General features: G+C 25.7%; 2 protein-coding genes across 2 annotated transcripts in view; both read right to left on the bottom strand.

Annotated features, from left to right (window-relative positions):
• Window positions 1–12474, bottom strand: part of LOC136985199 (leucine-rich repeat flightless-interacting protein 2) — a 50403-nt gene extending 37929 nt beyond the window's left edge. Inside the window, exons 1-2 of the mRNA XM_067282422.1 lie at window positions 12263–12474; window positions 10850–10959 (exon numbers count right to left, since the gene is read on the bottom strand). Coding sequence (XP_067138523.1) covers window positions 10850–10936 — 87 coding nt within the window. The 5' untranslated portion in view covers window positions 10937–10959; window positions 12263–12474. The remainder of the gene's footprint in view (window positions 1–10849; window positions 10960–12262) is intronic.
• A 3001-nt stretch (window positions 12475–15475) lies between these two features.
• Window positions 15476–27427, bottom strand: part of LOC136985195 (26S proteasome regulatory subunit 8) — a 36630-nt gene continuing 24678 nt past the window's right edge. The window contains exons 4-11 of the mRNA XM_067282418.1: window positions 26028–26125; window positions 22782–22907; window positions 22548–22709; window positions 22289–22452; window positions 21993–22146; window positions 18000–18098; window positions 15797–15994; window positions 15476–15716 (exon numbers count right to left, since the gene is read on the bottom strand). Of these exons, the coding sequence (XP_067138519.1) occupies window positions 15663–15716; window positions 15797–15994; window positions 18000–18098; window positions 21993–22146; window positions 22289–22452; window positions 22548–22709; window positions 22782–22907; window positions 26028–26125 (1055 nt within the window). The 3' untranslated portion in view covers window positions 15476–15662. The remainder of the gene's footprint in view (window positions 15717–15796; window positions 15995–17999; window positions 18099–21992; window positions 22147–22288; window positions 22453–22547; window positions 22710–22781; window positions 22908–26027; window positions 26126–27427) is intronic.

Below are 27427 nucleotides of genomic sequence, written 5' to 3' on the forward strand. Positions count from 1 at the left end.
ACAAATTAATTTACTGTCACAACTCACAATCAGTTTAAAAAAGAATTAGTGTCTTTCATTTTACAGTATAAATATGTATCAAATAAATTTTTAATTTCATTCAATATGCTTTCATTAAAATTTATTCACTTCAATTTTAATTTAAACACAATTTCACAACCAAAATACTTATTACTTAAATATAGTACTTTAAAATAACAAAAATTAGTGACTATTTTTTAGAAATTGTCACAAATTTGTCAAAAACAACAAATAGAAGTATTTGCGATTTCTATAAGTTAAAAAGAAAACTTTTTTATAGGAAAAAATAACTCATGTATAATTGTAAAATAAGCATTGTATAAAAAGTATTGTAACATGTTTATGTATCACAGATACATTTCATCTTTTTAAATTTAACTATTCTAATCATCAAAAACACAAAAACAGATTCAACTGTAAGAACCAAATAATTTTTATTTTAACAAGAACATTTTTGAACCTTCCAGATTTAGTATCAGTTGTTTTAATTAAAAACAGATGTAATTGAATAACTTGTTCAGATCAAATAAACTGATCTAAACATCTATAAATTTTCATACCAGTTATGTAAATAAGAAAATTATACTTTCAAATATTAAGTCCAAAAATAGTTATGAGTATAACTTTTTATTAGTGATATATACACATGTTTCAAACACAATTAACATAGAAAGTTTATGCTGAATAAATAAACATGATAACAAAATACAAATGCTAGCATGAGCTTTGGTTAGAATTCATGTTTTGTTGTTGGCACTATTAACAATTAACATTTGTTTGTTATATAAATAAAATGTTCCTACAGCAAAATAAGTTGTCAAAAATACATTAACAGAAATAGTAAGAATATTCCAATAAAATAACTGTTAGAGAATTCAGCATGCTCCTAAAGAATATGGGTTTAAATTGACTAGAGTCAAATATATTTTTTTCATATTTCTATCTTAGTTTTTCTTTTGGATAAATAAATAGTTTATTACTAAAAATAATCTATTTATTTCAAATGCTATATGGCAATTTAATTGTTAAAATTTTTAATATTACTAGACAATAATATACAGTAATTGGTAATTATTTTTATCATCAATATTGTTTCTATATCATCTTTTGAAAATATTACTAGGCAATGTATCCATCTTAATTCAATACTCTTCTTGTTAATATTACATGGTCAACCCAGTGGCCAAGTGGTTCCTTTCCCTGAACACTGGCAGTTTGGCCATACATTCACACCTTGCCAAGGACAGGCCACATGGAGTTTTCCAGGTGTTCTGCACATCTTAATGCCTAAATAGGGCCAGTTACCCTTAAAAGACCTCTTAGAAGGCATCCCCCTAGGCAGATCACCAAGTGTTGCATTGCTGTGTAACTAACAAAGCATACAAATATTATATAATTTTACAGCATTTAAAAATTTGATAAAACATTGAAAAAATACTGTAAAACTTCTTAATGAATTGCTATTTGTATAAGTATTTCATAACTATAAATTTGAATTCATGACTAATGAAATACTTGATACTAGATGAAAACAAATGATAATTCTTATTCCACAGTTAATCATCAATAAAATATCTAATACATTACAAATGTCTTAATCAAAATCAAGCAGTAATCAATTTTAACATTTAAACTAGAATTAAACATAAGAATTATTATAGGTTTCATATAAATGTTTAAATGAATTTGGGTGTCATATATTAAAATCATCATTTAACTTAGAACATGGGGGAATGACCGTTCAAAAATGCTTTGACAGCAAATCCTAAAAATATGTTATTGACAAGATAAATTATTTTTAGCAATATTAAGCAATACTTATCTCTTTAAACAATCCTAATAAATTAATCTACATTTAATTAAAGATAAACTTTTTAATATTAAAATTACATAATCTAAATAAATTTTACTAATATGCATAAAACACTATTAAATACAAATAATTAATTTTTTATGAAGAATTTTTAAGGTTATTCACATCCACAAATTTTATGTAAATGTTCTTTTTTAAAATGTTTTTTAATGATTTATTTCACCAAAAACTTAAAAAATGTTTTAATATATGTAAAAATCTCATAAACATTCACTATATAATTGGTTTTTTTATGACACTAGAGAATTATAAAATCAAATTAATCTTTTTGACTAGTAATTTTTTATATTGACAGATATATTCACCTATCTGAATGAGATATCCTGAATAATACATTTATATTTAAAACATATATTTTAATTTTTTGTAGAACAAGTTTGAATACACATCACTTTAAAAATAAACATTTTAAAATTAAAACAGGAAATATTTGTTACAATGGCAAAATTACTACTCAAAAAAGTTTATATGTAATAAATTTTATAAATCAATATTAATTAAAACCAGTAGACAAAACATTATGCTGATAAAATAATCTTATAAAATTTATTAATGTATCACTATTAAATAAAGCATTTACAATTTGTTAAATTACAAAGTAATTTATAATATATATTCCATTTACTTTCTATTGATTCAGTTTTAATTATTCTGATATGCTTAGAACCATCATCTGAATATAAATTACTAATAGTAAACTAAAGATGATTTGAAAGCAAATACTGATGTTTTAAAAATTCTTTATAATGTGATTATAAGTTCAAAATAAACATTGAAAATAAACTTGCCAGATAGAACACATTTACTGCTAAACTTCACAAAGGACATAACAGAATAGGTATTGGTAAATTGGTCCCAAATAAATAATGGGATGAAAATTGGTCCAAAAGTAGTTAATAATGAGTGATTAATTACTGCCCAATATTGAATAAAATTTTTCATGTTATTATTGAAAAAATAAAGCATACAAGATGGTGTATATTGGAAAATTTTTGATGCAAAATTCAAATGAAAAAAAAATAATGTTTTCAAAAAAATTATTTCACTGGTTTAAAACAGGATGTCAATTTCAAAATGTTTTAGGAATCTTTATAAATACCCTATATTATACAACAAAAAAGCTGTGGACTTCATTTGCAAATGCAACATAGTTAAAAAAAATAAAATCCAAAAACAATCAAAAATTGTAATCACCTGATAACATCGAGCCACTATGGTATTAAGAATAAATGTTTTTACTTGATAGTTTTCTCCTTGGTCTCATCAGTAGTACGAAGTTATTAATGCAGAAAAACTTAACTTTATTAATTTTTATAATTGTATAAAACTGTACTACTGAATTTATTTTTTAATTCATTTTTTGCACAAAATTCAAATGTGCAAATAATCTAATAATAATATTTTACAATATTTAAGTAGATTCATATGAGAAAACAAGTTCCAACATTTTTGGAAATTTTTATATTGCACTGCTATATACTACAAAAAATTATCAACTTGATTGCAATGTGGTTAAAGAAAATAAAATTCCTAAACATAAACAAAACTGAGTATTTTTAATCAATCGTATTATGACATAAATATAATAAAGCTAATAATTTTTCTGCACTGATAACTTCACACTACTATGAGACCAAGGAAAAACTATCAAGTAAAAATATTCATTTAAAAAATATATATATTTTTGTTTTGAAAACTTTTCTAATTTACACCATCTTGTGTGTTTTATTTTTATCAATAATGACATATTTCTACTTTGCAATTTGATGCAAAGAAATGGTAATATTTTGAAAAATATTACAAAATTCAAGGCTACATACAAAAAGCAAGTTTTTGTATGTAGCCTTGAAATTTGATCCAATATTGGACAGTAATATCACTCATCGATACCTACTTTTGGGCCAATTTTTTCATCCCATTATCTGTCTGGGGTCAATTCACCATGCTTATCCTTCTGTGACCTTTACAAGTAGAAATACAAGTAACTAATTTTTTTTTTAATTTTAATATACGTAAATAGGTGTTACTTACAGTATTTTTACATTAAAGTCCATGTAGTATGAAAAATTTGTTCTTCCTATGTTTATTTGTATATTTCATAAAATTTTTAAAATTGAAATTTTCTTCATACAGCAACATACACTCATTCAGTATTTTTTGTATATATACTATATATGTTGAAATTTCTCCTTTATGTAAGTATTCATAAAAAGAAATTTTTCTTTTCATGAATGCTATGTATTTTTCTGATATATTTTTAAGTAACTTTGAAAATAAATATAAAAATCTAAAGAAATATCATAATTTTAATATAACAATTCTGTGGAAAAATATTAATTTATTTTTTACTATTGTTAAAATATTCTCTTTCCTCATAATTAGCTATTATAAAAACATTAAATTATTGTAAGGAAATTATCTAAAGTATTATTTAATGTTTATCGAGCTTATATATTGGTTTCTAATTTGAGGACTTATCATACCTTTTGGAAAATGTTTTCACTTGGACATCAAGAGACTTTTTTCCTATCTTACTTTATTGAATATGCATTTTAGACAGTTCTGTCTCTGTTCAGTTTAAAGTAGACACTTTTCAGGTTACAAGTTATAAAAACAAGAATTATATTTAAAATATTCTCCACCTAACCCAAGTTCCTTCTCTGCTTAAATATTTGGAAATATATAGTTATACTCAAAAGGCACTTCAGTCAACCACAGGGACACAGTGCTTTTGACACATGCATGAAGGACCTTGTTTGAAGTCAATAAATGATAAGCATCCTCAATTGTACTAATTGCCAACTTCAAATAGTTTCTTTTAATTTTTGTATGTTGTTTCTTAATTATGTTTCTATTGTTGTTTATTTTATTGATATTTATTTAACTATTATAATTATCATATCAGAATCCTACTAAAACAAATTCCTGTTGTTCAGAATACTACTGTTGGTATATTCAAGCCAAAATGCATTGAAATGCCATTACAGTAGTAATTTTTAGAGCCAGGAAGCTTTTTACTACCTGTATATAGATTTAAAGTATAGTTGAGTCTCTATATTCTGTCACTCATCTGTCCAATTGATGGACTATAATCTGTCCTGTAATCCAACATTCCATAGGGTAGCACACATGAAATTTTCATGTTATCCCTTATTGACGTACAATATATGACAGAGAAAAGGAGATTGATGTACTGTATACGAATACAGTCAGTCACTAGTTGGTTATTGCATGTGTGGTCAGCAAACAGTCACAATCATGATTAATACAATAAACTAACTGTAAACCAAGTGTGTTTTTTTACTGTACAGTATGTACACACATACAAAATCCAGTAATCTGACACTTGCTGGTCCAATATATGTTGGATTTCAGAGTACTTATTACTGTACATAATAGCAAGTACAAAAAAATAAGTAAAATTAAGACATCATGAAAAATGAAACAGCTTCTTAGACTGTTAGTTATCAAGTTGTCTGTAAGTAATTGAGTATGGTTATATATAAATTAATAGTCCTAGAAGCAAAGATCTGAATAGCATAACTAGAAATGTGACAGTATGGTAAGTAGGAGCTACAGATTCAAATCCTGCTTTGGGCCAATTTTTTTTCTTCTAGAACCTTCTAAATTAATTTATTAAAATATTAATTTAATTCTTTAGCAAGAGATGGAACTTAATGCCGACCTCTAATGCTAAATTATTTAGCATTTAATTATTAATAGTAATGATAGTATAGCCCAATATAATCCAGCTATCACTTGACTTTAATATCAAGTTGTCTACAGGGTGTTTACTTTAACATTTATCCAGGTGAAAAGAGAACTTTCCAGCATTTCACAATAATATGCATATCCTATGGTGCATTAGTTTCACTGTTGTTTACAGCAGCATATACCATAAACCAGCAAAAAAACAAGATTTTAATGCAAAAACAAATGTTTTCCACTGTTTATAATGTTCATCATCAGGATACTACGATCAAAAATCATCATTCATGTTCTCTTAGAGAAAAACAAAAATAAAACAAGGTTATGGACCTCAAAGACTGCCTTCAGAGCACATGAGAATATTTTTAGTTATTACAGTGCCCCTTATAGGAGCCTTAAAAATTCTATGACTTTTCTGTGCTTGATATGGACCACGACAGAGGGATGATGTAAAAGATGAGCTTGGTCAAGTGAAATACATACATCATTATCATAGGTAAATATCATAAGGGTGGTAATACAAAAGGCCCTTACTAATAGTGTAATCATGTTCCTTTAAGCATGTGTAACACATGCTTAAAGGATCTAGCTGTTGCTTTAATATATTCCCATTGGCAGTTTGCTCTGTTATCCTGGACAGAAAATGAGTATACACCAGGAAGGTATTTCTTCTCATAGGGGTTCTTGGCATTGTTGAGAATTGAGAAAACCATTGGGCTTGTTGCATATAAAACATACAATATTGATTTTACAAACTTTTGCTGTTTCTTTGTAGACGTTAGAGAGGGTTTTCTTATGTAATTGTCTTATACAGTCTTTACAGAATCCAAATGGACATGCTGACATTTTACAAGACCTCTAAATGATGTTGTTAAAAATGTTTATTCTACGTTTTGTTTGATTTTTGAATGTATAGCCTGACAATGACCATTGTAAATGTAGTAAAGATCTTTCACTTTTTCAAAAACTGATGTTTTAATTTTGCTTATTTTTCTGTATTTACAATTATACATTTTATATTTATATAGTAAAAAGTTTTCCAGCTCTAAAAATTACTACTGAAACAGTGTTTCAGTATATTTTAACCCAAATACACCACTGGTAGTAGTGTATTTGGTAAATAGGTAAATATCATAAGGATCATAAGAAATCATAAATTTTATTAGACATCTGGTAGGATTTTATCTGGTATGACTGTCCATTAGGATTTTGGTCTGGTAGATTCAGTAATGATCTTACAACTTATGTATACTGCCCTGAGCATATTGCTTAAATTATGAATGCAGGTATGCTCAAAATATTAAAATGTTATACTTTTGTTGCAAAAGTACACTTTTTTTTAAAAGAATAAGATGAATGAATATCATCTTTAAAATTAAGCTAATTTATATCAAATTTTGAAGGACTCAAAGTTTAGGTACAAAATAAAGAAATCATTTTATACCTAATTTTGTGAAATTTGTGTGGCTATATTTTTAACCTCCAATATAAAATGTTCTTAGTAATATATATTAGAAAAACTATTCAAATTTTTACTGTTCTAGACAAGATGGGAAAAAAAGTAAACTTTGCTTATTCTCATTTTTGTGTATTGACATATCAATGACAACTGTATTAGACCTTTTTTTTTTGATATGGTCTTCATTTCATTATTATTATTTTTTTATAAAAATCTCTTACATGGATTAAGAGAAAGATTCTCAAAATATGAAATTCTAAGAATTCTGATGTAAAATCAAATTATTTTTAATTCTGCATAAACCTCTTAAAAACTTAATCATTACTTTAATTAATAATAGTAAAATAATGTTCATATTTCATAATTATTATTTAAATATAAAATTATACTTCAAATCATAAATTTTATTAGATTTTTAATGTTTATTCCAAAATTTTTATCATTCTCAGACTCAGATAATTCTAAATAATAAATAATATAGTAATAAATAACAAAGTACTTGCATTAATGCATGACTTAAACAATATTTTTATGTTTTATAATGTTGAACTTCATTTTTAAATTTTATTTGAAAAAAAAAATTGTTTAGTATTAGTAAAAATTTGAATTTGTTGTTTTACTACTGTATAGAAAATACAGAAAGTAAAAATCTCTTATATTATTCAAATATATTAGAATACTGTTAAAAAGTCAAGTAAATTTAAAAATTTGCCAATAACAACTTTAAAATCAAAGATAATACAAATAATTTTTTTTTTGACATCTTTTATACATTAGGAACAAATTTAATAAAACATTTGCAAAAATCAGTTAAATTTCTGTAAATATTTTGCAAAAGTTTATAAATATTAAAAATTTTTATTAAATAAAATGGTACCTTCGAATCATTTTATTAACAAATTAAAAATACATTTAAAAGTTTACAGATATATAAAATTTACCTAAAATATGTAATTGTTGAATTACCTCTAGATAGATTTATATACGTTTTATGAATGTCTCATTACTTATTTGAAAATATATTTATAAAATTTATATACAGCCAACTGGAACAAATTCTATACTTTAAAATATCTAAAAATAAACTGTTAAATTGCAACTCGATTCAATGCTTCAAGAATCATACATTTCAAAACTCACTACAGTAGATTTGTTTTATGATTCAACACTTACAACTCAAATTTTCCATTATGATTTATGAAATGCTACATTTAAGTGTGATATTTTCTTTCTCTTATTTTTTACTTTCTCTGCATGGTATAATATGGTATAATTCCAGATATAAAACATCAATTTATGATACAGCCTATAGAAAAAAAGTGCTATTTGCTAGTACCATATACCAAGTATGTTCCAGCTGAAAAATAGTCCTACATACAACTCTGCTAATTCAAACAACTTTAGGCTATACAATAATTAGTTTAAATAAGTGAAAATGCACTGTGTTTATATTTCATTTAAAGAATTTAGACTTCAGAAAAAGTAACCATTGTTTTTTACTAGTAATTTTTTGTTTTTGTTTTTTCAATACTCCAATTAGACATTATGGTAACTTTCAATTTTTCAATTTCAAATGACTAATTTTAAGTGTTAATTTTTTTTAAACAAAGAATCTTTATGAAAATAAAATTAATATTCCTAGTAAGATAAAAAATAATTACCTCATACAAAAAATAATAATAAGTGATCAAAAAGATATTTAGAAAGTAAATTCTAAAAGATTAGAGTGTAAGGTTTATCTTTTCATAAAGCTAATAAAAAAGACACATTAAAGAACAAATGCATTTAAAAAAATATAAATTTATGGAACATTATCCAATAATGATAATCTAATTATGTTAAATTTCCTCTCTAACAACTCAAACATAAATATTTCATATTAAAACAAGGAGAAATTTAGATTTATAGAAAAATTTCTGTTCTATTTACACTCAAACCTGTTTTTGTGCGGTCTTTTTTTTGTGCGATTTGTTTTGTGTAATTTTTTGTGTGCGGTATATGAATTTCAATCAAATTGGTATACTGCACAAAAATAATTGCACATATAAAAAAGCGCACAAAAAAGACCACACAAAAACAGGTTTGAGTGTATAAAATGTACAAGTTTCTATGATACATAAAATAGAATGTTACACACTTAAATATGTACACCTCCAAATATAGGATGGATTTGTCCTGATAAGTTCATTTATCTAATATACATTTGTTTTCAAATTTAAAATGAAATGACAATTTACAATATTTATAATTTATTAAAAATTTATCAATTTTGTCAACAAAACTTTTATTTCTCTTGTACATGGGATAAAATTAAACAGACAAGAACAGATACTGTATATCCATAACAAAATCAATATAAAATGTTACTATTACAGTATTATTTTTCTAGCCAGATACTACATGAATAATAAAAGTTTAAACAATGTTTCAAGTTGAATAAATTATTACTGTATGTGCATTATTAACTAGATACCATATAGCAATAATTAAGAAATAATTAGAAACAATTTATTTAATAATTTCCATTCTGATAATATATCTTAAATATAAAGTAACTTATCAACAAATAACTTAGTTGACAAACTTTTAAAATATTATAAAATTAATTTAGAAATACATTTTGATTTAAAAGTATAAATGACACCCAATCTTTTGCTTTTAATGTTGACAAGAGAATTTTATAGACAACACTAACATACTAGTATCATATTTAATATTACAGTTAACATTTTATCATTACAGATCAATTACAAATCCTATATACAATTCAACTGAAATAATTTTAAAATATATTTTATTATATGTAATTAAATATTCATTATATATATTGAATATTTATGTAGTATTGACAGTCCGTACGTACTTAAGTCTGAAAGATCAAATAAATAATAAAGTATTGTAAGTGGCTTAACTAAATAATTCCATGTAATGATAAATTATTAAAAATAAATAAATATTATGCAATATTAAATCAAAATTAAATAAAGAATTTCCAAAGAAAAAGATTTTTTTTAATTTAAATTTATCATCATTATTTAATATGCTTTTAAAATTAAAATTTACATAAAATATTTCTTGTTCTACTTTAAACAATTTCATCTCAAATACAGAAATTAAGATGTCAACAAATTAATAACTAAATTACTCAAATTATTAATTAAAAGATAAGAGACAGATTCATATAAAAATGACCAATTTTACATCCATAAACAATCAAAAAAATATATTAAAAAAAAAATCACAAAAACTCTTAAGTCAGAATTGTGCAGTTTTATATAACTGATATTAAATTTTGTTTTATAAAATAAATCTAAGTACCATAAGAGAAATAATTTGATATCAATAAAATAATTTAAATTTTGACACCACTATCAAATTAATTGACCAGTTTCATCTAATGCAAGTATGACTCATGTTTTAAATTATATTTAAATTTCTTGTTAATATATTATATTTTAACTAATTTCAAATTATTAAATAAAAAAATTAGTGTAAGCTATATTATAGTGAGATTTTTTTAAAAACTTTACAAAATCAACTAAAATAACAACATAAAATTCTCAATACATCAATCACATATATGTAAATTAATATATTCTATTTATCTCATTATTAAACATTTATCATCATCATGCCATTAATAGTGTCCTTCAAGAATGCAGCAATTATACTACAGTTTATAAATAATTTTATTATTTCTTTATTTATAGTAATATTAATTTTTTTTTTTGCAATATTTCAATTTTCTTAATTATCACTTTGTTTGAAAAAATTAAACTATAAAATACCTCACGAGCAATTTGATCAAGAGCTTCATTTTCAGCAGTGTGAAGTTTCGCAGTAGTTCTTCGCCTACCAGTACTGGGCATTGGCATTTTGAATTTAATAATTCATATAACTGAAATAAATAAATAAGTTTTCAATATAAAATTTAATCAATATAAACAATACAAAATTATTAAACCAAACAACAAATTTATCATTGGCTACTGCTATTTAAAAATAAAATACATTTAATTACTTTTTAAATACATCAAAAATACATGTGCACGAAGATATAAAAAGGTAATAGTAACAACGATATACACTTATATGTATAACAACAAATAGCATACTTGTCTTTTACCTAACTGAATTTAATAAGTAGATTTATGAAACATTTCCTCATGACTCAGATACAAATAAAAAATATATTGAATAGCGTAAACCATTTATTTGGGTCATAATAGTCATATATTCAAATCAAAATATACATGAATCATCATCATTATTGTCAACAATTTTTAAAATAATCTCATTAATCTAATAACACAATAATGATACTTAAATTTAAATATGTTTTTTTAAAAGTAATAATTTTATTCTTTAAACAAATTTTTCTACCTGTATTCAAATCATTACGCTTACATACACTTTAGCAAACAGCAATATAAGACAGCAATTAACTCATTAAAACTAGCAGCCTCACATTCTTTTCATTAAAGATAACGCTGGTTTAAATTAAATAACAAAAACAGCATTAACATTTTAAAAAAATTAATCTATTTTTGTTTAAATCAGTAGTTTCGTATAAACATATCATAAATCACAATAATAATAAAATTTAAATTTAGAGCTGGAAACAATTCAATAAAATAAGATTAAGTTAATACTTAAGTGAGTTAGATGGAATTTAAACTAAAGAAGATTGGCATTCGGCAAAAAATGCCATTCTTCTCCTCCGAATTCGCTCGATCTCTCAATACTGTTTTTCGCTTTATTTAACAATTAAATCGGCAAAATATTAGGTTTTTATATATAAAACATTATTATATATTTAGATGGATATTATTAAGTGAAGGGCTGTGTAATGATTTTTGTATTAGAACAATTTGAAGTAAGGTATTAGAAATGTACACATTTAAATTAAATAATATCAGATTTTTTCATGCAGTGCATTTATATGTTTTTACTTCATTTATAACATTGCTTCATGACTCATGGAGTAAGTTATAGTATTTGTTTCTTTGAATAATTCTAAGCATAAAAGAAGTTTTTGTCACTTTATAAAGTTGATTTTAATATAACAAACCAATGAGATTGTTTGATGTGGCTTAAAACAAGATGAAAACTTAGAAAAAAAAAAAGTTTTAAAATATTTATTTTAACTAAGCCTAAAATCTAAATGAGATTACTTGATTTTTATTATGAATTTTACTTACATTTTCTATACAAAGTAATGTGTTTAAGCTTCTAGAATAACGCTTAAAAGAATTGTTAAGTTTCTTTCGTAATACACGTCACTTTTTCTCTCAATTCCTTCATTCCTCCCGTCAAAATGTGTCTCGCCAACTTGTGCCCGGCTGTATCCTAACTGACTCTAACATGAACTCGTACTTTATATATATATGTAATATTGGATGTTTGAATTATTTTTATACGCTAATATTACAATACGTAGAAATTTTAATAAACGTTATAGGTTCTATTAGAGTACGTTTGAAAAATTTATTATACGCTTATTTTAATCGCAGAATGCAAATATATAAATCGACTTAGAATTATAATTAATATTTTTGTAATTTAGATTAATAATTTTTAATGCACTTTTAATTGTTTATATATTTGGATGATTTAGCGAAAATTTTCAAAACATGAGTACTATAATAATATAGCGCCATCTAAAGACTTTTAAACGTATTAAATTTCGCGAAAATAATTATTGTATTTCGAATTGTAATAAATAATTATATAGGCTTATTTCGTTTTAACGATTAAATTTAAAAGAAAATATTCTATGCGCAGACAAGCGATGTAATCATTTAATTATTTAATTCGACTATTTTGGCGGCACCTAATGTCTATTTTATTACACTTTGAAATAAAATAATTATTTACGCAAAATTTAATACTTTTAAAAACTTAGATGGCGCTATATTATTTTAAAATAACAGCGCCATCTAAAGTTTTAGGAAACTTTTATATTCATTTATAACAAGTATAAATCCTATATATAAAGTAAAAAATAAGAAATTAAATAATAAAATATATTACTGTTTCGATTTATTTCGATTATTTATTTTTATAATTTTTTATTTGGAGAATTTTTTTATAATTTTGTTTATATTATAAACGTCATAACACGTTTAAATATACGCGAAATCAAATAGACGCTCAAACCTATAGATAAATTGTAGAATGGATGTTACGGATGTTGAGACGAAGATTTAATGATTTTAGATTTAAAAAAATGCGATGACAAATAATTAATATTTTCTAATTTTATTTGAAAAAATTAAAATAAATTTATATAATGCAATCCGAAACTATATATTTTTGTAATTTTTGACTTTTTTACTATGAGATATAAGAAACCAGCCACGTGTTTTTATACGTAGTTAATAGTAAATGAATCCTTGACCCGTTACAATAGTACAATGGCGTGGCACTAATTCGTTTAAATCTATCACTAGACAAATAGACTATTGCGTGCGAGTTGGGCGTGAAAACAATCCTTGACCTTTTTTCTGAATTCATTCTTACTTCGAGTGAAAATTCTATTAAACAGAATTATATTCTCTTAAAGAAACGCCTGAGAATTTTTATAGCGTTTGTTTTACATTAATTTACCACTTAAAATATTTTTTTTACCATCAATATGTGAATGAGCCAAGAAATGTCTGCCATTCATATCAGTAATCTAATCTAGCTCATTAGTGTAACCACGTGTGTAAAAATAATCGTTATAAATACAAGTAACAAAAGTTATTCGTTAAAAAAATACCTGAAAATAGTCTTTAAAATTCTTCAGTCGTTGACAAGTTTCGGCGGATAATTTGCAGAAGATAAAAAGTAGAATTTTGTCTTATTTACTAATTATACAAAGAATTTATCTTAAAATTCTTAAGATAAATTTTCTCTGACAACGTTTATCGTTCGGTACTTTCTTCCATTAAACAATCTTTTTATATTGACAATTTCTTTTATTTGTACAGATAGCTTATCGATTAAAATTTGAAAAAGATCCTTAAAGAAAACGGACATAGAATTTTAAACATATTTTTAATAAATAAATTTAGTAAAAGTTCAAAAAGCATTTAAAATCTAGCAATTAAATCAACATTTTCGGACTTTTAAAACCATTTTCAGGTTACACGTCTTATTTTTCTAAAAAAAAGGGCAACCTAAAGATTGTTTTAAACATTCGAAAACGTTTATATTTTACTGCTATATTTTAAGTCATATACTTCGTTATTGAATTAACACTAAACCAGAGCTGAAACTATTTATATATGTATTAATATTTTTCAAATATGTCATTAAAGTGATGCTAATATCGTTTTAAGTTACTTTAATACTTTGGCTTTCCATCAAAATTGTTGACTCATTAGTTATATAAGAAACTCAATGTCGCGTACCATTCCGAAATTGATATATGTATCATTCCAATATTTACCGTTATTTTTATTCGGTGTTACGTAAGTTTTCCTTTTTAAGAATTTTATTGTAACTGTAAACAGCAATGCAAAAATTTTTAAAACCTAAGATATACCGTATATTAATTTTTTTAATTAGTGTTATTGTGTCGAAGTTGTTCTATGAAATTACTAGCAACGTATGTTTCGTTTAAGGAATCAGCTTTTCCCAAATTCTTTTTAGGTGTTACACAATGCCAGCGAAGGCACTAAGCCAAAAGAAAACCCTTTAACATTCTTTCGGGATGAGTGGTGCTACGTCATTCGATTCAACAAACATTGTATTAGTCAATGAATATTTACAGACGAATGTTGTTCGTTTTTAACTTAAGGTCAGATGCTGCTTTATTCTTAAATGGTAACTAAATAAAAACTTATTTCTAGCGATGTCCTTTGCTTACGTAAAAACTTAATTATAATCTAATGAGGTGAAGTTTTTTAATTCGGTAAAAGTTGCTTGTTCTAAAGATAGCAATGGGAAACACTTACATTTATTATTTGGTTTAAAGAATATAGCATTATAATGTTAGCCAAAATCTGTCAAAAACTGAAAGGATCTTTATTATAATTGATATAAACATTGAAGGAATGATGTGCCTACTTGACAGAACGCGTTCTTTATTGGTTTAGTTCCAAGTTTTTCGACCACGAGTCATTATGACAAGCCGACAATAGTTAATCCTAAGAGTGTCGCCAAATATTTAGTGTAAAAATTACCGTGTCGAGTTTTTTAAAACGCAGTTTGCCAAATGCATTCGTTGTGTTTCTGACAGTTAAGCATCCTATATATTTCAATCATCAGTTTATCATTTAGATAGTGGTCCTGTTTAATATCAGTGGGTGTTAATAGTCAAGTGGGTATTATTAAACAATATCTTGCAGCAAATATATATTTTTTAATAATAATAATAATAATTGAAGAATGATGTTATATATATATTTTATACAAACAATAAACAATTTTGGATAAAAAACAATTCCATATTTATTGGCAAAAATTTCCATTAGTTCAAGCATCAGTCATTTAGTAATGATGATGAAAATGATTTTTTTTTTTAATCAGGGAGTAGTTAAGAAATATGAAATACAGAATACATACATAATTTACAGATCATATTAAATTCTAAGACAAAATAATAAGTAAATTCTATTTCCATAACTTTTTAATTGACATATTCTTTTCAGCATCCTTCTGCATGACCTATAAGATAAAATAGGAATTATTATTATCGTTGCAATCTTAAATGTATTTCAGAATAATTTTTATGATGATTTTTTTACCTTTGCAACTGCCATTTCAAAATCTTCCTGAGTGACATGAACTCTCCTTTCACGCAGTGCATACATGCCAGCTTCTGTACAAACTCCCTTTACTTCAGCACCAGATGCACCAGGCATCATTTCCGCAATTTTTCGCAAGTTTATTCCTCTTGTCAGATTCATTTTACGTGAATGGATCTTAAGAATGTCTAGTCGAGCCTATTACAAGAAAGAAAATTATAAATATTTTAAACATGTAACTTTAATAATATTTTCATATTGAACTGATTTCAATTAAAGTATTTACAAATCAAATCATTCAAATTTATTAAGTTAATTGTTTACTTGGAAATTAAACAAAGTTATATGTATTAAATTTTGTGCAAAAAAATTTTTCAACATTCACTACTTATCTTCAGAATTGTTTATTAATGCAAATATAAAATTAAACAATTTGTTAATGTTGAGAAATAGGGATGAAAATGGCAAAACATTTGAAAATAGTCACATACCATAAATTTATAAATAACATAAATATAATTTTAAAAATATGCCAATAAAGCATTAAATATTGAATAATTTGGAAGACAATATGAATTGTTATAATTAAAGAAATCAATGTTTCATCCATTTCCTAAGTTTATTTGTAATACACTACCAAATATATTAGCAAATTATCTTTTTAAATTAAATTTTGTTATTAAGTTATTCTAATAAATTGGACTATGCTTAATGTAACCACTTTTGGGACTCATCTGTATTAATTGAATGGAAACCAATAAATAATATTAATTAGGGTAAGTAAACAAAATTACAATTGATGAAAATTCTGATTTTATTTATTTTCACATTAAAAAAACAATTCTACACTGTTAGATAAAGGGTAAAAAAATATTTTTAGTCTTTGCATTGTCTTTCTTTTGTCTCTTATAACACAACTTTGGCAAAAGTTACCCGACAATATATCAACTTTGCAAACCATGACGTCACTAAATATTGACCATTGTCTCACCTAATTAAAAGTGGTATAATAAACCTTTGCAAAAATGTTTTTCACTGATGATGCAGTATTAACTCACATTGACTTTCAATGGAGGAAAATCCATACAATCCAGTTTGGAAAGAAACTTTCAACATGTTGAACCTGTGGATGAAAGTAGCTCAATACGAAGAATCTGCCAGAGAAAATCCCTTTCAAGACTTGGTCAATTTTGTTTTAAAAATTCCTTTATTACTTCACTCAAATGCAGAAGTAGAGCATTTATTTAGTCAGATGAATATTGTTAAGACCAAACTGTGGAATAGATTTCACTCAGTAGCATATTAACAATTAGATATGGTTTGAAGAGAGTAGGGAAATGCATCTATGATTATGAATTGCTAGCAAATTTCATTGGAAAAATATGCACTATAAAATCATATCAAAATTTAGTCTGAAGGAAGACCATCTTTTGAACACAATGAAGAAATTATTTATTAAAATTCTAAATTATCTATTAAATTATTAAAATTATAATTATTAATTTAGATAAGAGATGGCACCTAATGCTTACATCTAGTACCAAATCTTTGTATTAATTATTTGATTATAGCCATATTATTGCCCAAATATTTAGGTGATCGTTGGATTATTAATGAAGAAATTGAAGTAGTAATAAAATTTAGTGATGAATACACTTTTTGAATTAACTTAATAATAAATTAATTGAAGGTTAATTTTTATTTTTTGTTTAGCTACTTTTTTTAGCAAATTTTGAAAATTTTAAAGCTATTTATAGAAAGTTTTTTGTTTGCTTTTAGCTACTTTTATTTATTTTTTTTTGAGTTGGAAACCCAAAAAGAACCAATTTTTTGTCAAAAAATGTGAAAGCAAAAGTGATAGAGATCCTCAACAGCCTTTCAGAAAATGATTTACAGAACTGCTTTGAATGTGGCAGTATTGTATGCAGCTGTGTGTGTCAACTCAAAAAGAAACTATTTTGAAGGAAATCATAGTTGATTTTCCCAATTTGTTAAGTAAAAATAGGTACAGGTAGAGTCTTTTTGTGTTAGACCTCATGATTTGTTAAATTTGAGTAGACGTAACTTAAAAGAAACTTAAATTATGAAAAATTAATTAAAGAATAATAAAAATTACAATAATTTATGCTCTTCTTTAATGTAAATCATAAAAACAATCATTTTTTGTATATTCAATTTCTTATGATAAATTCATATTACTTACCTCTTCATTTGGAGGAGGAAATTCAATTTTTCTGTCTATTCTTCCTGGTCTTAAAAGAGCAGGATCTAGAATATCTATTCTATTTGTGGCCATTATAACCTAAAACAAAAATTTTTATAATCAAAAAGAAATATTAAGACTTTAATATTAATAGAAAAATGAATTTTTAAAAAAAATCTAAAAAACATTATGTTTTTTTTACAAACAATAAATATTTTTAATATAATTAAATCATTCACTTATACAAATATCAAAAATTCTTTAAGATATAGTATACCTATGACTTTTTAAAAAAAATTTCAACATTATAATATATGTATATGTATTTAAATTTTCATGTTTAATAATAAATATTTTTATAGAACAAAGTTTTCAAATTTGATCTTAAAATCTTTACTGTTATTTATACATTTATACTTTTAATTTACATTTGTATAACTTTGATCTCATTAGAACAACTCTTGAAATTTGGAAAGCTAAATAATTTCAATAAACACATTCTTGATAGCTAGTATTTTGAAAAATATGAAATAATTTGATTGTATTTTCTTTTTTTTAATAAAATGATATGTAGTTTATGCAGAGCTGTTCTTATGATAAATTTTAATGAAAAGATTTTTTTATTACAATGCAGTTATGTAATTCAGAATAGTTTATTTGACATCCAATAATTTTTATGAAATAAAGATATACCATACACTAAATCAACAATGCTAATTTTAATGATAACTATCTTAATGATTTTAACCTAATTTCCAACAATCAATTATTAACTTGAAAAAAGCAGGAAAGAAATTCAAATTAAAGATATAGAACTTTAAATTTATGAAGAGATCATTAAAAAAAGTCTACATTTACTATCTGTAAAAAAAACAAAATCAGTGTAAAGTGTTAAATGCTGTACATTGTACTATATTTCTTGCTCATTTATTATAAATATTGGGAGATTAAATCCTCATTTAGAAGGTTCAATTCAAAAATCAATATAGTGTTAAATTAAAATTGGAAATAAAAGAAAATACAGTGGAACCTCGTTTAACGAGCACCTTGCACAACAAGTATTTCGCATAACAAGTAAAATAAATTGTAAAAATTTGCCTGACTTAACAAGCGATATTTCACATGAGGAGAGGGGAAGTCCAAATTGTGCACATGTGGCATGCTCCATCAGTCTGTGTTTAGCACTCATTCCACTAGCATTTTAGTGTCACTTGTAATCACATATTTTTTCAAACTTGTGTTCACACATATTATAAACATTAACAACCATAGCCCATTATATAATAAACATGCCAAACAATATGCCAAATTCTTGAGTCATTAAATTTAATGACTGATTCCAAATTAAATTTTAGAAATGTCTGAATTAAAAATTAACTATTTATAATTATTATATTTAATACGAGATGGAAACATAACTGCCTACCTCTAGTCAAATTAATAACTATCGTCCAATAGCATTGTTAAATACCTTTAGAAAGTTGTTCACCGAAATTTTGGCAGATCAGTTGAATCAGTGGATAATAGAATTTAATGTTATCTCACAGTTTCAAGGAGCATTTGTTAAAACAGTGATTCTCAAAGTGGGGGTCGTGAAAAATATTTGGGGGGGGGTCGCTGAAAAATTGATGCTAGATCAATTTTTTCAAATATTTTATGAATTTACTATGGATTCATGTTTAGAAATAATAGAAATAAAAAATATCTAAAATAATTTTTACTTAAATAAATTGCACATATAAATAATAAAAGCAATATAAATATTTCAATATGAGCCTAAAATTCATAAATTTGTGCGCTATTAGGAAATCCCCCAAGTTCCACTCTCAGCCTAAACTATGTTAGAACAACATTGTCATTTGGAATGGTGTTCACTAGCAGCGTTGTGTCTGTAGGCAAGTCGAGTTAGAAATATAGTAGAGTGTCGATTATCCAAAAACTGATCAACCAAAAGCTTTTCAGTCAACAAATTTAAATTTCCGCTAGTGCTGTGGCACTGCAATATTTGGCTATGTCTTGGGCTACTCCAATATTATTTTAGTTGGTAGGCATTTTTAGCTGGCAGCACTGGAGCAACCATGAGAGGGTACTTAACCCCCTCCCTCCAAAAAGTTTGGGAAACATTGTGTTAGAGGAAGAAGGGCCATGTACTGTACAACATCTTTATACTTAATGGTTTAATACAGTATGTCCTGTCAAGAAAAAGACATAAAATCTATTCGATATTTGTGGATTTGGAAAAGGCTTTCAATAGAATCAATTTTAATATTTTATGGGAAAAGTTACATTTTAGGAGTTTCAACTTCGTTCATTAAGCTACTTAAAAATTTATTTTGTAACACAAGATATCACATGAGAGGCAATCTGGCAAATACTAAGGGTGTCATTTCTGGTGGTGGGTTGCCTCAGGGGAAACCTTTAAGCCCCCTGTTGTTTATATTATTTATTAACGATTTACCACAATTGTTTTCTACCTCTGAAACTTTGGGATTTGCTCTTGGAGAATCTGTTGACCTGCATTGCTTAATGTACGCTGATGATGTAGTTCTGCTGGCAGATTCAAAAACGGGTTTGCAATGAAAACTTTCTCTGCTAGTTAATTATGCTAAAAGAAATGATCTTACAGTTAACTTACAAAAAACAAAGGGAATGGTTTTTTGCAACGAAGGCAGTCTACTTAAATCTGATAAGATATTTGTGAATAATACTGAAATTAGTTTTGTGTCATATTTTAAGTACCTAGGAATACATTTTTCTTCTTCAGGTGCATATAATCATCATTTCAATTTAATTGCCAAAGATATACAGAATAAGACAGGCTATATGCTTACTCTACAAAAATGAATGAGGCTAAGTTCTATGAGTAGTATCTTGAAACTTTTTGACACTTTTATTGGTTCTAAGATGACTTATTTATTTCTGGTCTGGGGACTGGAGTTTGTCTAAACTAGAAAAAGTACATATGATATATTTTAAGAGACTTTTTAAAATAGAACATTCAGCTTCAAGCTCTGCAGTTCGTCTTGAATTGGGAAGACCTCCATTGAAATTTGTCAAGGCTATTCTTCTGTTTTGGTCAAAAGTTATGGAGTTACCCTCATACAACTTGCACCAAATAACTTATGTTTTGTTAACAGCAGTCAAACCTGATAAGAAAAGTTGGCATGCTTCAGTTAAGAATATTTTTTATAACTTGGGTTACTTCTTTTTGTTTTCAACTTGATCAGCTCATTGTTGAGGACTCACTTAAATGCTATAATTCAAACTAAGTCAGACCAGCTGTGGAATCAGGATATATCGTCTACTTCAGCTAAACGAATTAACTTGTTTGAAATACACCTGGGTTGGTGTACAAAAAACTCCTTAAACTGTGAGACTAATTTTTCCACAAAAAGCCTCATTATGCAACTTAACACTTAAATTTCAGATTGTTAAAGGGCTACCAAATAAATATATCAAGAGAAAAGTTTTGTAGTTATTGTGGTAGCAAGGAAGAAGAGAATCTCTTAATACACTTGCTTGGATCTTGTCAAGTGATATATCAACTAAAATGTTTTGTATTAGGAGAAGATTTCAAGTACACTGTACAATCATTTGAAAAATGAGGACATGTCAAAAATTACTTTATTTAAGATTTTCTCCTTCTCTAAATCTTTAAAATTTTTGTGATAATTTATTACTATGTATATTAAATAATATTATGTAACTAAATTGTTCCTCCATTGTAAGAAATAATTTAAATCAATAAACATTAAATTAAATTAAATTTTCCTAGTCTAAGACAAAAATAAATTATACTTGTACAATAATGATCTTTGTAATATTAATAAAGCTTTGTAAATTTTTTAACACAATGTTGTATACAATAAATTTACAAAAGTTTATATTAGTATAATCAACTTTCAAAAGAAAAAAAATTACCTCTATAAACTGCTATGGAAAGGACAAATGTATTAAATAGAAATCATATACTACATACTACAGATTATTTACCTTAATGTTCTTTGTAGCTTCAAATCCATCTAATTGATTTAATAATTCTAACATTGTTCTCTGAACTTCGCTATCTCCACCAGATCCAGCATCAATTCGAGAGGAACCAATAGAATCAATTTCATCCATAAAAATTATTGATGGTGCATGTTCCCTTTATTTTAGTAAAAAACAAAAATTTTTATTATAAATTTTTTAAGACAATTTCATTAATTCATTTTTAATACTTATATAATTATTTCAAATTTTGGATAGAAATATATTCAATAATAATTTTTAATTAAATTTCATCTCACCTTGCCATAACAAACAATTCTCTAACCATTCTTGATCCCTCTCCAATAAACTTTTGTACAAGTTCAGAACCTGATACACGAATAAATGTACAATCTGTATGATGAGCAACTGCTCTAGCAAGAAGAGTTTTTCCTGTTCCTGGTGGACCATACAGCAAAACACCCTATTGAGAATTATGAAGTTGTTTAAACATTTTGCATTAAGTCTGCTAATTTCACTGTAATATAAATAAATTATATCTTTATACAGGAATATTACCTTTGGTTGAGCAATCCCAAGAGCTTCAAACAATTCTGGATGTTTAACTGGTAACTCAATAACTTCTTTAATTTCCTTTATCTGTTTATCTAATCCACCTACCATTTCATATGTTGAATCAGGAACTTTTTCTACCATCATTAAACTTACCAAAGGATCCACCTGATTAAAAAAAATTACATATTGTATAAAATGTAAAAGAATTTATTCATTAATCATTATTATAAAACATGCCTTGTTAGGAAGAATTTTATGTAAAGTGTAACTATCATTTCGCAATGCCACTCTACTGTTTGGAGTAACATCAGCTATATCTATATTTTTGTCAATATCAACCACAAACTTTCCTTCAGGATGAACCTACAAACAAATATTGAACAAAAAATCAATTTTCACCATCAAATAACATACAATTAAGAAATTATTTAAAGTTTTAATTAAAAACCATTTATTTTGAAAACTAGTTATAAATTAATATTTTATAATTGTCTATATAAATCAAAATAACCAGGAATATTAATACGAAAAAAAATATAAATGTTTGTACAAATGATCAGATTCTATAAAAATAATTTTAAATTTTAATCAACACCCAATTTAAAATGAAAATATCACTAAATTGATAATGGATATGTAGCAGCTGCCATAGAAATTGCAAATCAATACATCAATGCAAATCATACATCTAACTGCACATTGAAAATCAGTGTGCATTTAGATACATAAATTTTACAGTGAAAAGAAATAAATATACAGTTTAACCCGATTATAACGTCATCGGATATAACGATACCCCCAATATAACGTCAAATTTTTATTGTTCCCATTCAGGTGGAAAGAGCACTACCCACAGTCTAGGAAAGTGAACTCTGACCCTAGGACTGAACACACAGTACTTTTTTGTTAAATAAAATTTGGGAGTACTTCAAATATGACGTTAAAACAAGGTTTTATGTCGTTACAAGTGGGTTTTTTAAGAAATAATTTTACGGTAAAACTTACGATGTAAAATTAGAATGGAGTTTATAATAGATTCTTAAACACACTTGGTACGTTTTATCGGACTGTAATTATGGCCCCGTAGATAATGACACTCGGTTATAACGTCAAAAAACTGCCGGTTCCATGGATGACGTAAACGAGTTAAACTGTATTTCATTTGTTTTGTGGATTTTTTTTTTTTGATGTTATAGGCCAGGGTTGTCCAACCTTTTTTCTTAATGGGCCAAATTAGAAATTTAGGTATATTCAGTGGGACACAAAGGTACTTTACCAGGGGCAAATTCTCTGGGCTTGCTTAGTGTGCACCACATGTTTAAGAGAGTTGACTGTCAATATACTTTTTATATGAAAACAAATAGCCAATAAAAATTTATTCTAACATGTAAACTCTTTTATCATTTGTGTTTGCTTTTACATTGGTAGCTAGCAGCTAGCTGTTTTAAGTCAGTGTGATGCTTGAGGCATACTTTACCAAAATAAATAAAAATATACCTAAACAAATTTAGGCCCACTGCACCCCCTAAACAAATTTAGGGGGTGCAGTAGGCTGCATAAAAATATTAAGTGGGCTGCAGTGCAGCCCACAAGTTGGACATCCCTGTTTTAGGTCCTTTTCAACTCTGAGAGTACTAGAGGGTCTATTTAGTAGAACTGATAGGTATACGGATTACAACTTTTATTTTTTTTGAGATAACAGTGGAATCTGATCATTCAAACTAAAAAATTAAGCATGTTACAGTATCCAATAAAATTTTTTAATGTATTGATAATACTGATAGAAGCAATGAACTACCTTAAAATGTTAATAGTTTTAGAAATAATCACAATTTACAAAGATTGCAAAACATATAAATCACAAATCCTCTGATAATTCACACTATCATCTTCAATGTTTGGAACAAAATAAAACAGAAAATTTTTTAAATATTCTTTTCCATTTTGTTTCAAACACCTAAGACACTAATGAGCAAATCATACATTTTGTGATTATATGAAGCATGGAATGCCATAACATTGTAAATGCCATTTTTCTCTAAATTCATTTTATTGAAAAAAAATCAATTCTAAATGCAATGTTTTCTGCTGTCAAAAAATATTATGGCTATAGTGACACTGTAAAAGGCCATCTTTTAAAGCTGAATTTATGAGCAAGCCATAAAGATTTAAGCACCAAAGTGCAAGTCACGACTTTTGGCATTTAAAATGTTACAGCTTATGTTTACATCATTTTGTTGTTTCAGAAAATTTTTTTTATCATTTTATTATAAAATTTAAATGAGTTCCTTCAAGATTTGAAAGAATTCATTCACTAAAAAAGTTTTTTTACCCCTGAAAAGTTTGTTTTTTGGCATTTACAACATTAAGGCATTGCACACTTTATACATCAATATATAGTAACGTGTAATTGTATATTTGCAAACTTTGTAAGTTATAATTATTTTCAGAATATCAACACTTTTTATGAAGTTTAAGATAGTTTATTGCCTTTAAATCCCCCATGTTGCCTATTGCTGTGAATTACTAATACAGTAGAGCATCAATTATCCGACCCCCAATCAACCACCACATAGTTAACCGACCACGTTCTAGTCAGCAAATTCAAATGCCCGCTAGTGATGTGGCACTACAATATTCCAGAAGTTTTGATGTTTTTAATGCATGAAAAGAATTGTTCACAACAGTATGCACTACCCAACATGCATAACAGTTCTCTAGATAAAACAGTTTCTAACACCAATTACGTCATTATGACATCAAAGTGTAAATGTTAATAGTTTTAGAAATAATCACAATTTACAAAGATTGCAAAACATATAAATCACAAATCCTCTGATAATTCACACTATCATCTTCAATGTTTGGTACAAAATAAAACAGAAAATTTTTTAAATATTCTTTTTCATTTTGTTTCAAACACCAAAGAGACTAATGAGCAAATCATACATTTTGTGATTATATGAAGCATGGAATGCCATAACATTGTAAATGCCATTTTTCCATAACATTAAATGCCAGTCTTGGCTACTTTATTATTATTCTTGTTAAATTTTGTGTGTTTTAGCTGGCAACACTGGCTCGACCATGAAAGGGAGGCCCGTATTTAAACCAGGCTTAATTTTCTATTTTTTCTTTATTTTTGTATTTATTTTGTGAAAAATAAAGAAATAATTTTTAACGATACAATAGCGATGATTATTATTTCAAAAAAATTTTTCTTAGGCTTAACCTCGATGAAAATTCAACGCGAAGTAAGTTAATAGTGATATACTAATATACTATATTAATAATGTTTTTTTTCATACTTTTTGGTTATCTGTTTTTTCAGTTATCCGACCAACCCCAGTCTCCAATTGAGTCAGATAATCAATGCTCTACTGTACTTTATTTTTTAATCAATGCATTATAAAATAAAAATATACATGTACTATAGATATTATTATTTGTATTAAAAAAATAATTTTAAATATATGAATTTACCTTCACCAAAACCTTTTTCTTATCCATTGGTTTAACTACTTCTCCCACATAAGATCCTTGTTCTTGCAAAAGCTGAAGTTCTTCACGCAACATTCGAACTAAAAAAAAATTTTGAATATTTCAAAAGTAATTTAATATTAAAATATGTTTTAAGTTTTTTTTTTTAAACATAAGTAATCTTATTAATTTACAATATCATTTATATTTATACCAAACACATATACCAAAAAAGTTACTTGAATACTAGTTACTTATTCAAGTTGGTAATTTAGATTTATAACTAGAAAAGTTACTTATAAATCTACAGATAGAACTATACTATTGATTGGTAAATAGAAAATTTTGCGACAGAATGAAATAGAATAAAAATATTTAATTAATAAGGAAAACTACTTACTAGAGAACAAATGAAAAAGTTTGTTTTAAGTTACAAGCACTTTTGCTCTAATTATTATAACTTGGGTAACAATAAAATTTATCATTTATAGAAACCTAGTACTTTTTTAAGAGTTCAAATGTTGATAAAAAGTTTCTAACAAACAAAAAATGGTATCGATTTGCAAGACCTTTACTTAGTAAGCTACTGCTACAGTTCAGTTTTCTTTCTGTAGGTACTGTATGCACCCATCAGAAGTGTAGCTATATTATCATAGTGTGATAACAATTTTTTGTTCATTTAGAAACTCTTGATATGTAGACAGTTTGTAGACAGAATTGTTCAATGTGTAGACATAGTTCTAGATTTTTACAATATAACTTATTTTTTAGATAGTAGAGGAATCTGGTCATTCAAACCAAATAATTAAGTATATTACAGTATCTAATAAAGTTTCTTTTGAATTTTTTATCTTCTATTCCTACTGCTTGTTTTAAATTATAATATGCTTATTAAAATAAAGAAACACCATATTATGATATATTATATATCATCAAAAATATTATTTTTTACAAATACTATACAAAGTTATTATAAAAGAAAGAGAAACACTTTAACTATGCACCAAAATAGCACATGATGAGGAAAATACATTGAAAAATATTAATTAACTAAAGTTAATTAATTAATAATTGATAAAGTTGATATCAATAGTTAAACTTTATAAACTATTAACAAATTAAAATTTGAACTTGTCCTGAATATAACACATTGAGTTTTTAGAAGCTTTTAGTCAATTATTTAAGAGGGAACTAGAGAATATAACTGAAAACCATTTGATCTCGTCATTTCATTAATATCACATGATCATTAAGAATCCTTAGACATTACTTGCCAACAATTGACAATTGAGAAGACGATGTTTTCAAGGCGTTCGTGATCGTTGAAAAAGAAAGTCGAGACAGTTAAGTGCTCAAAACAAACAACACTAAACGAATTTTTCAGTTTTTCATCTACAGAGTAA

Source organism: Centruroides vittatus, unplaced genomic scaffold, assembly GCF_030686945.1.
Source record: "Centruroides vittatus isolate TY-2023 unplaced genomic scaffold, ASM3068694v2 contig_955, whole genome shotgun sequence".
Taxonomy (NCBI): Eukaryota; Metazoa; Arthropoda; class Arachnida; order Scorpiones; family Buthidae; genus Centruroides; species Centruroides vittatus.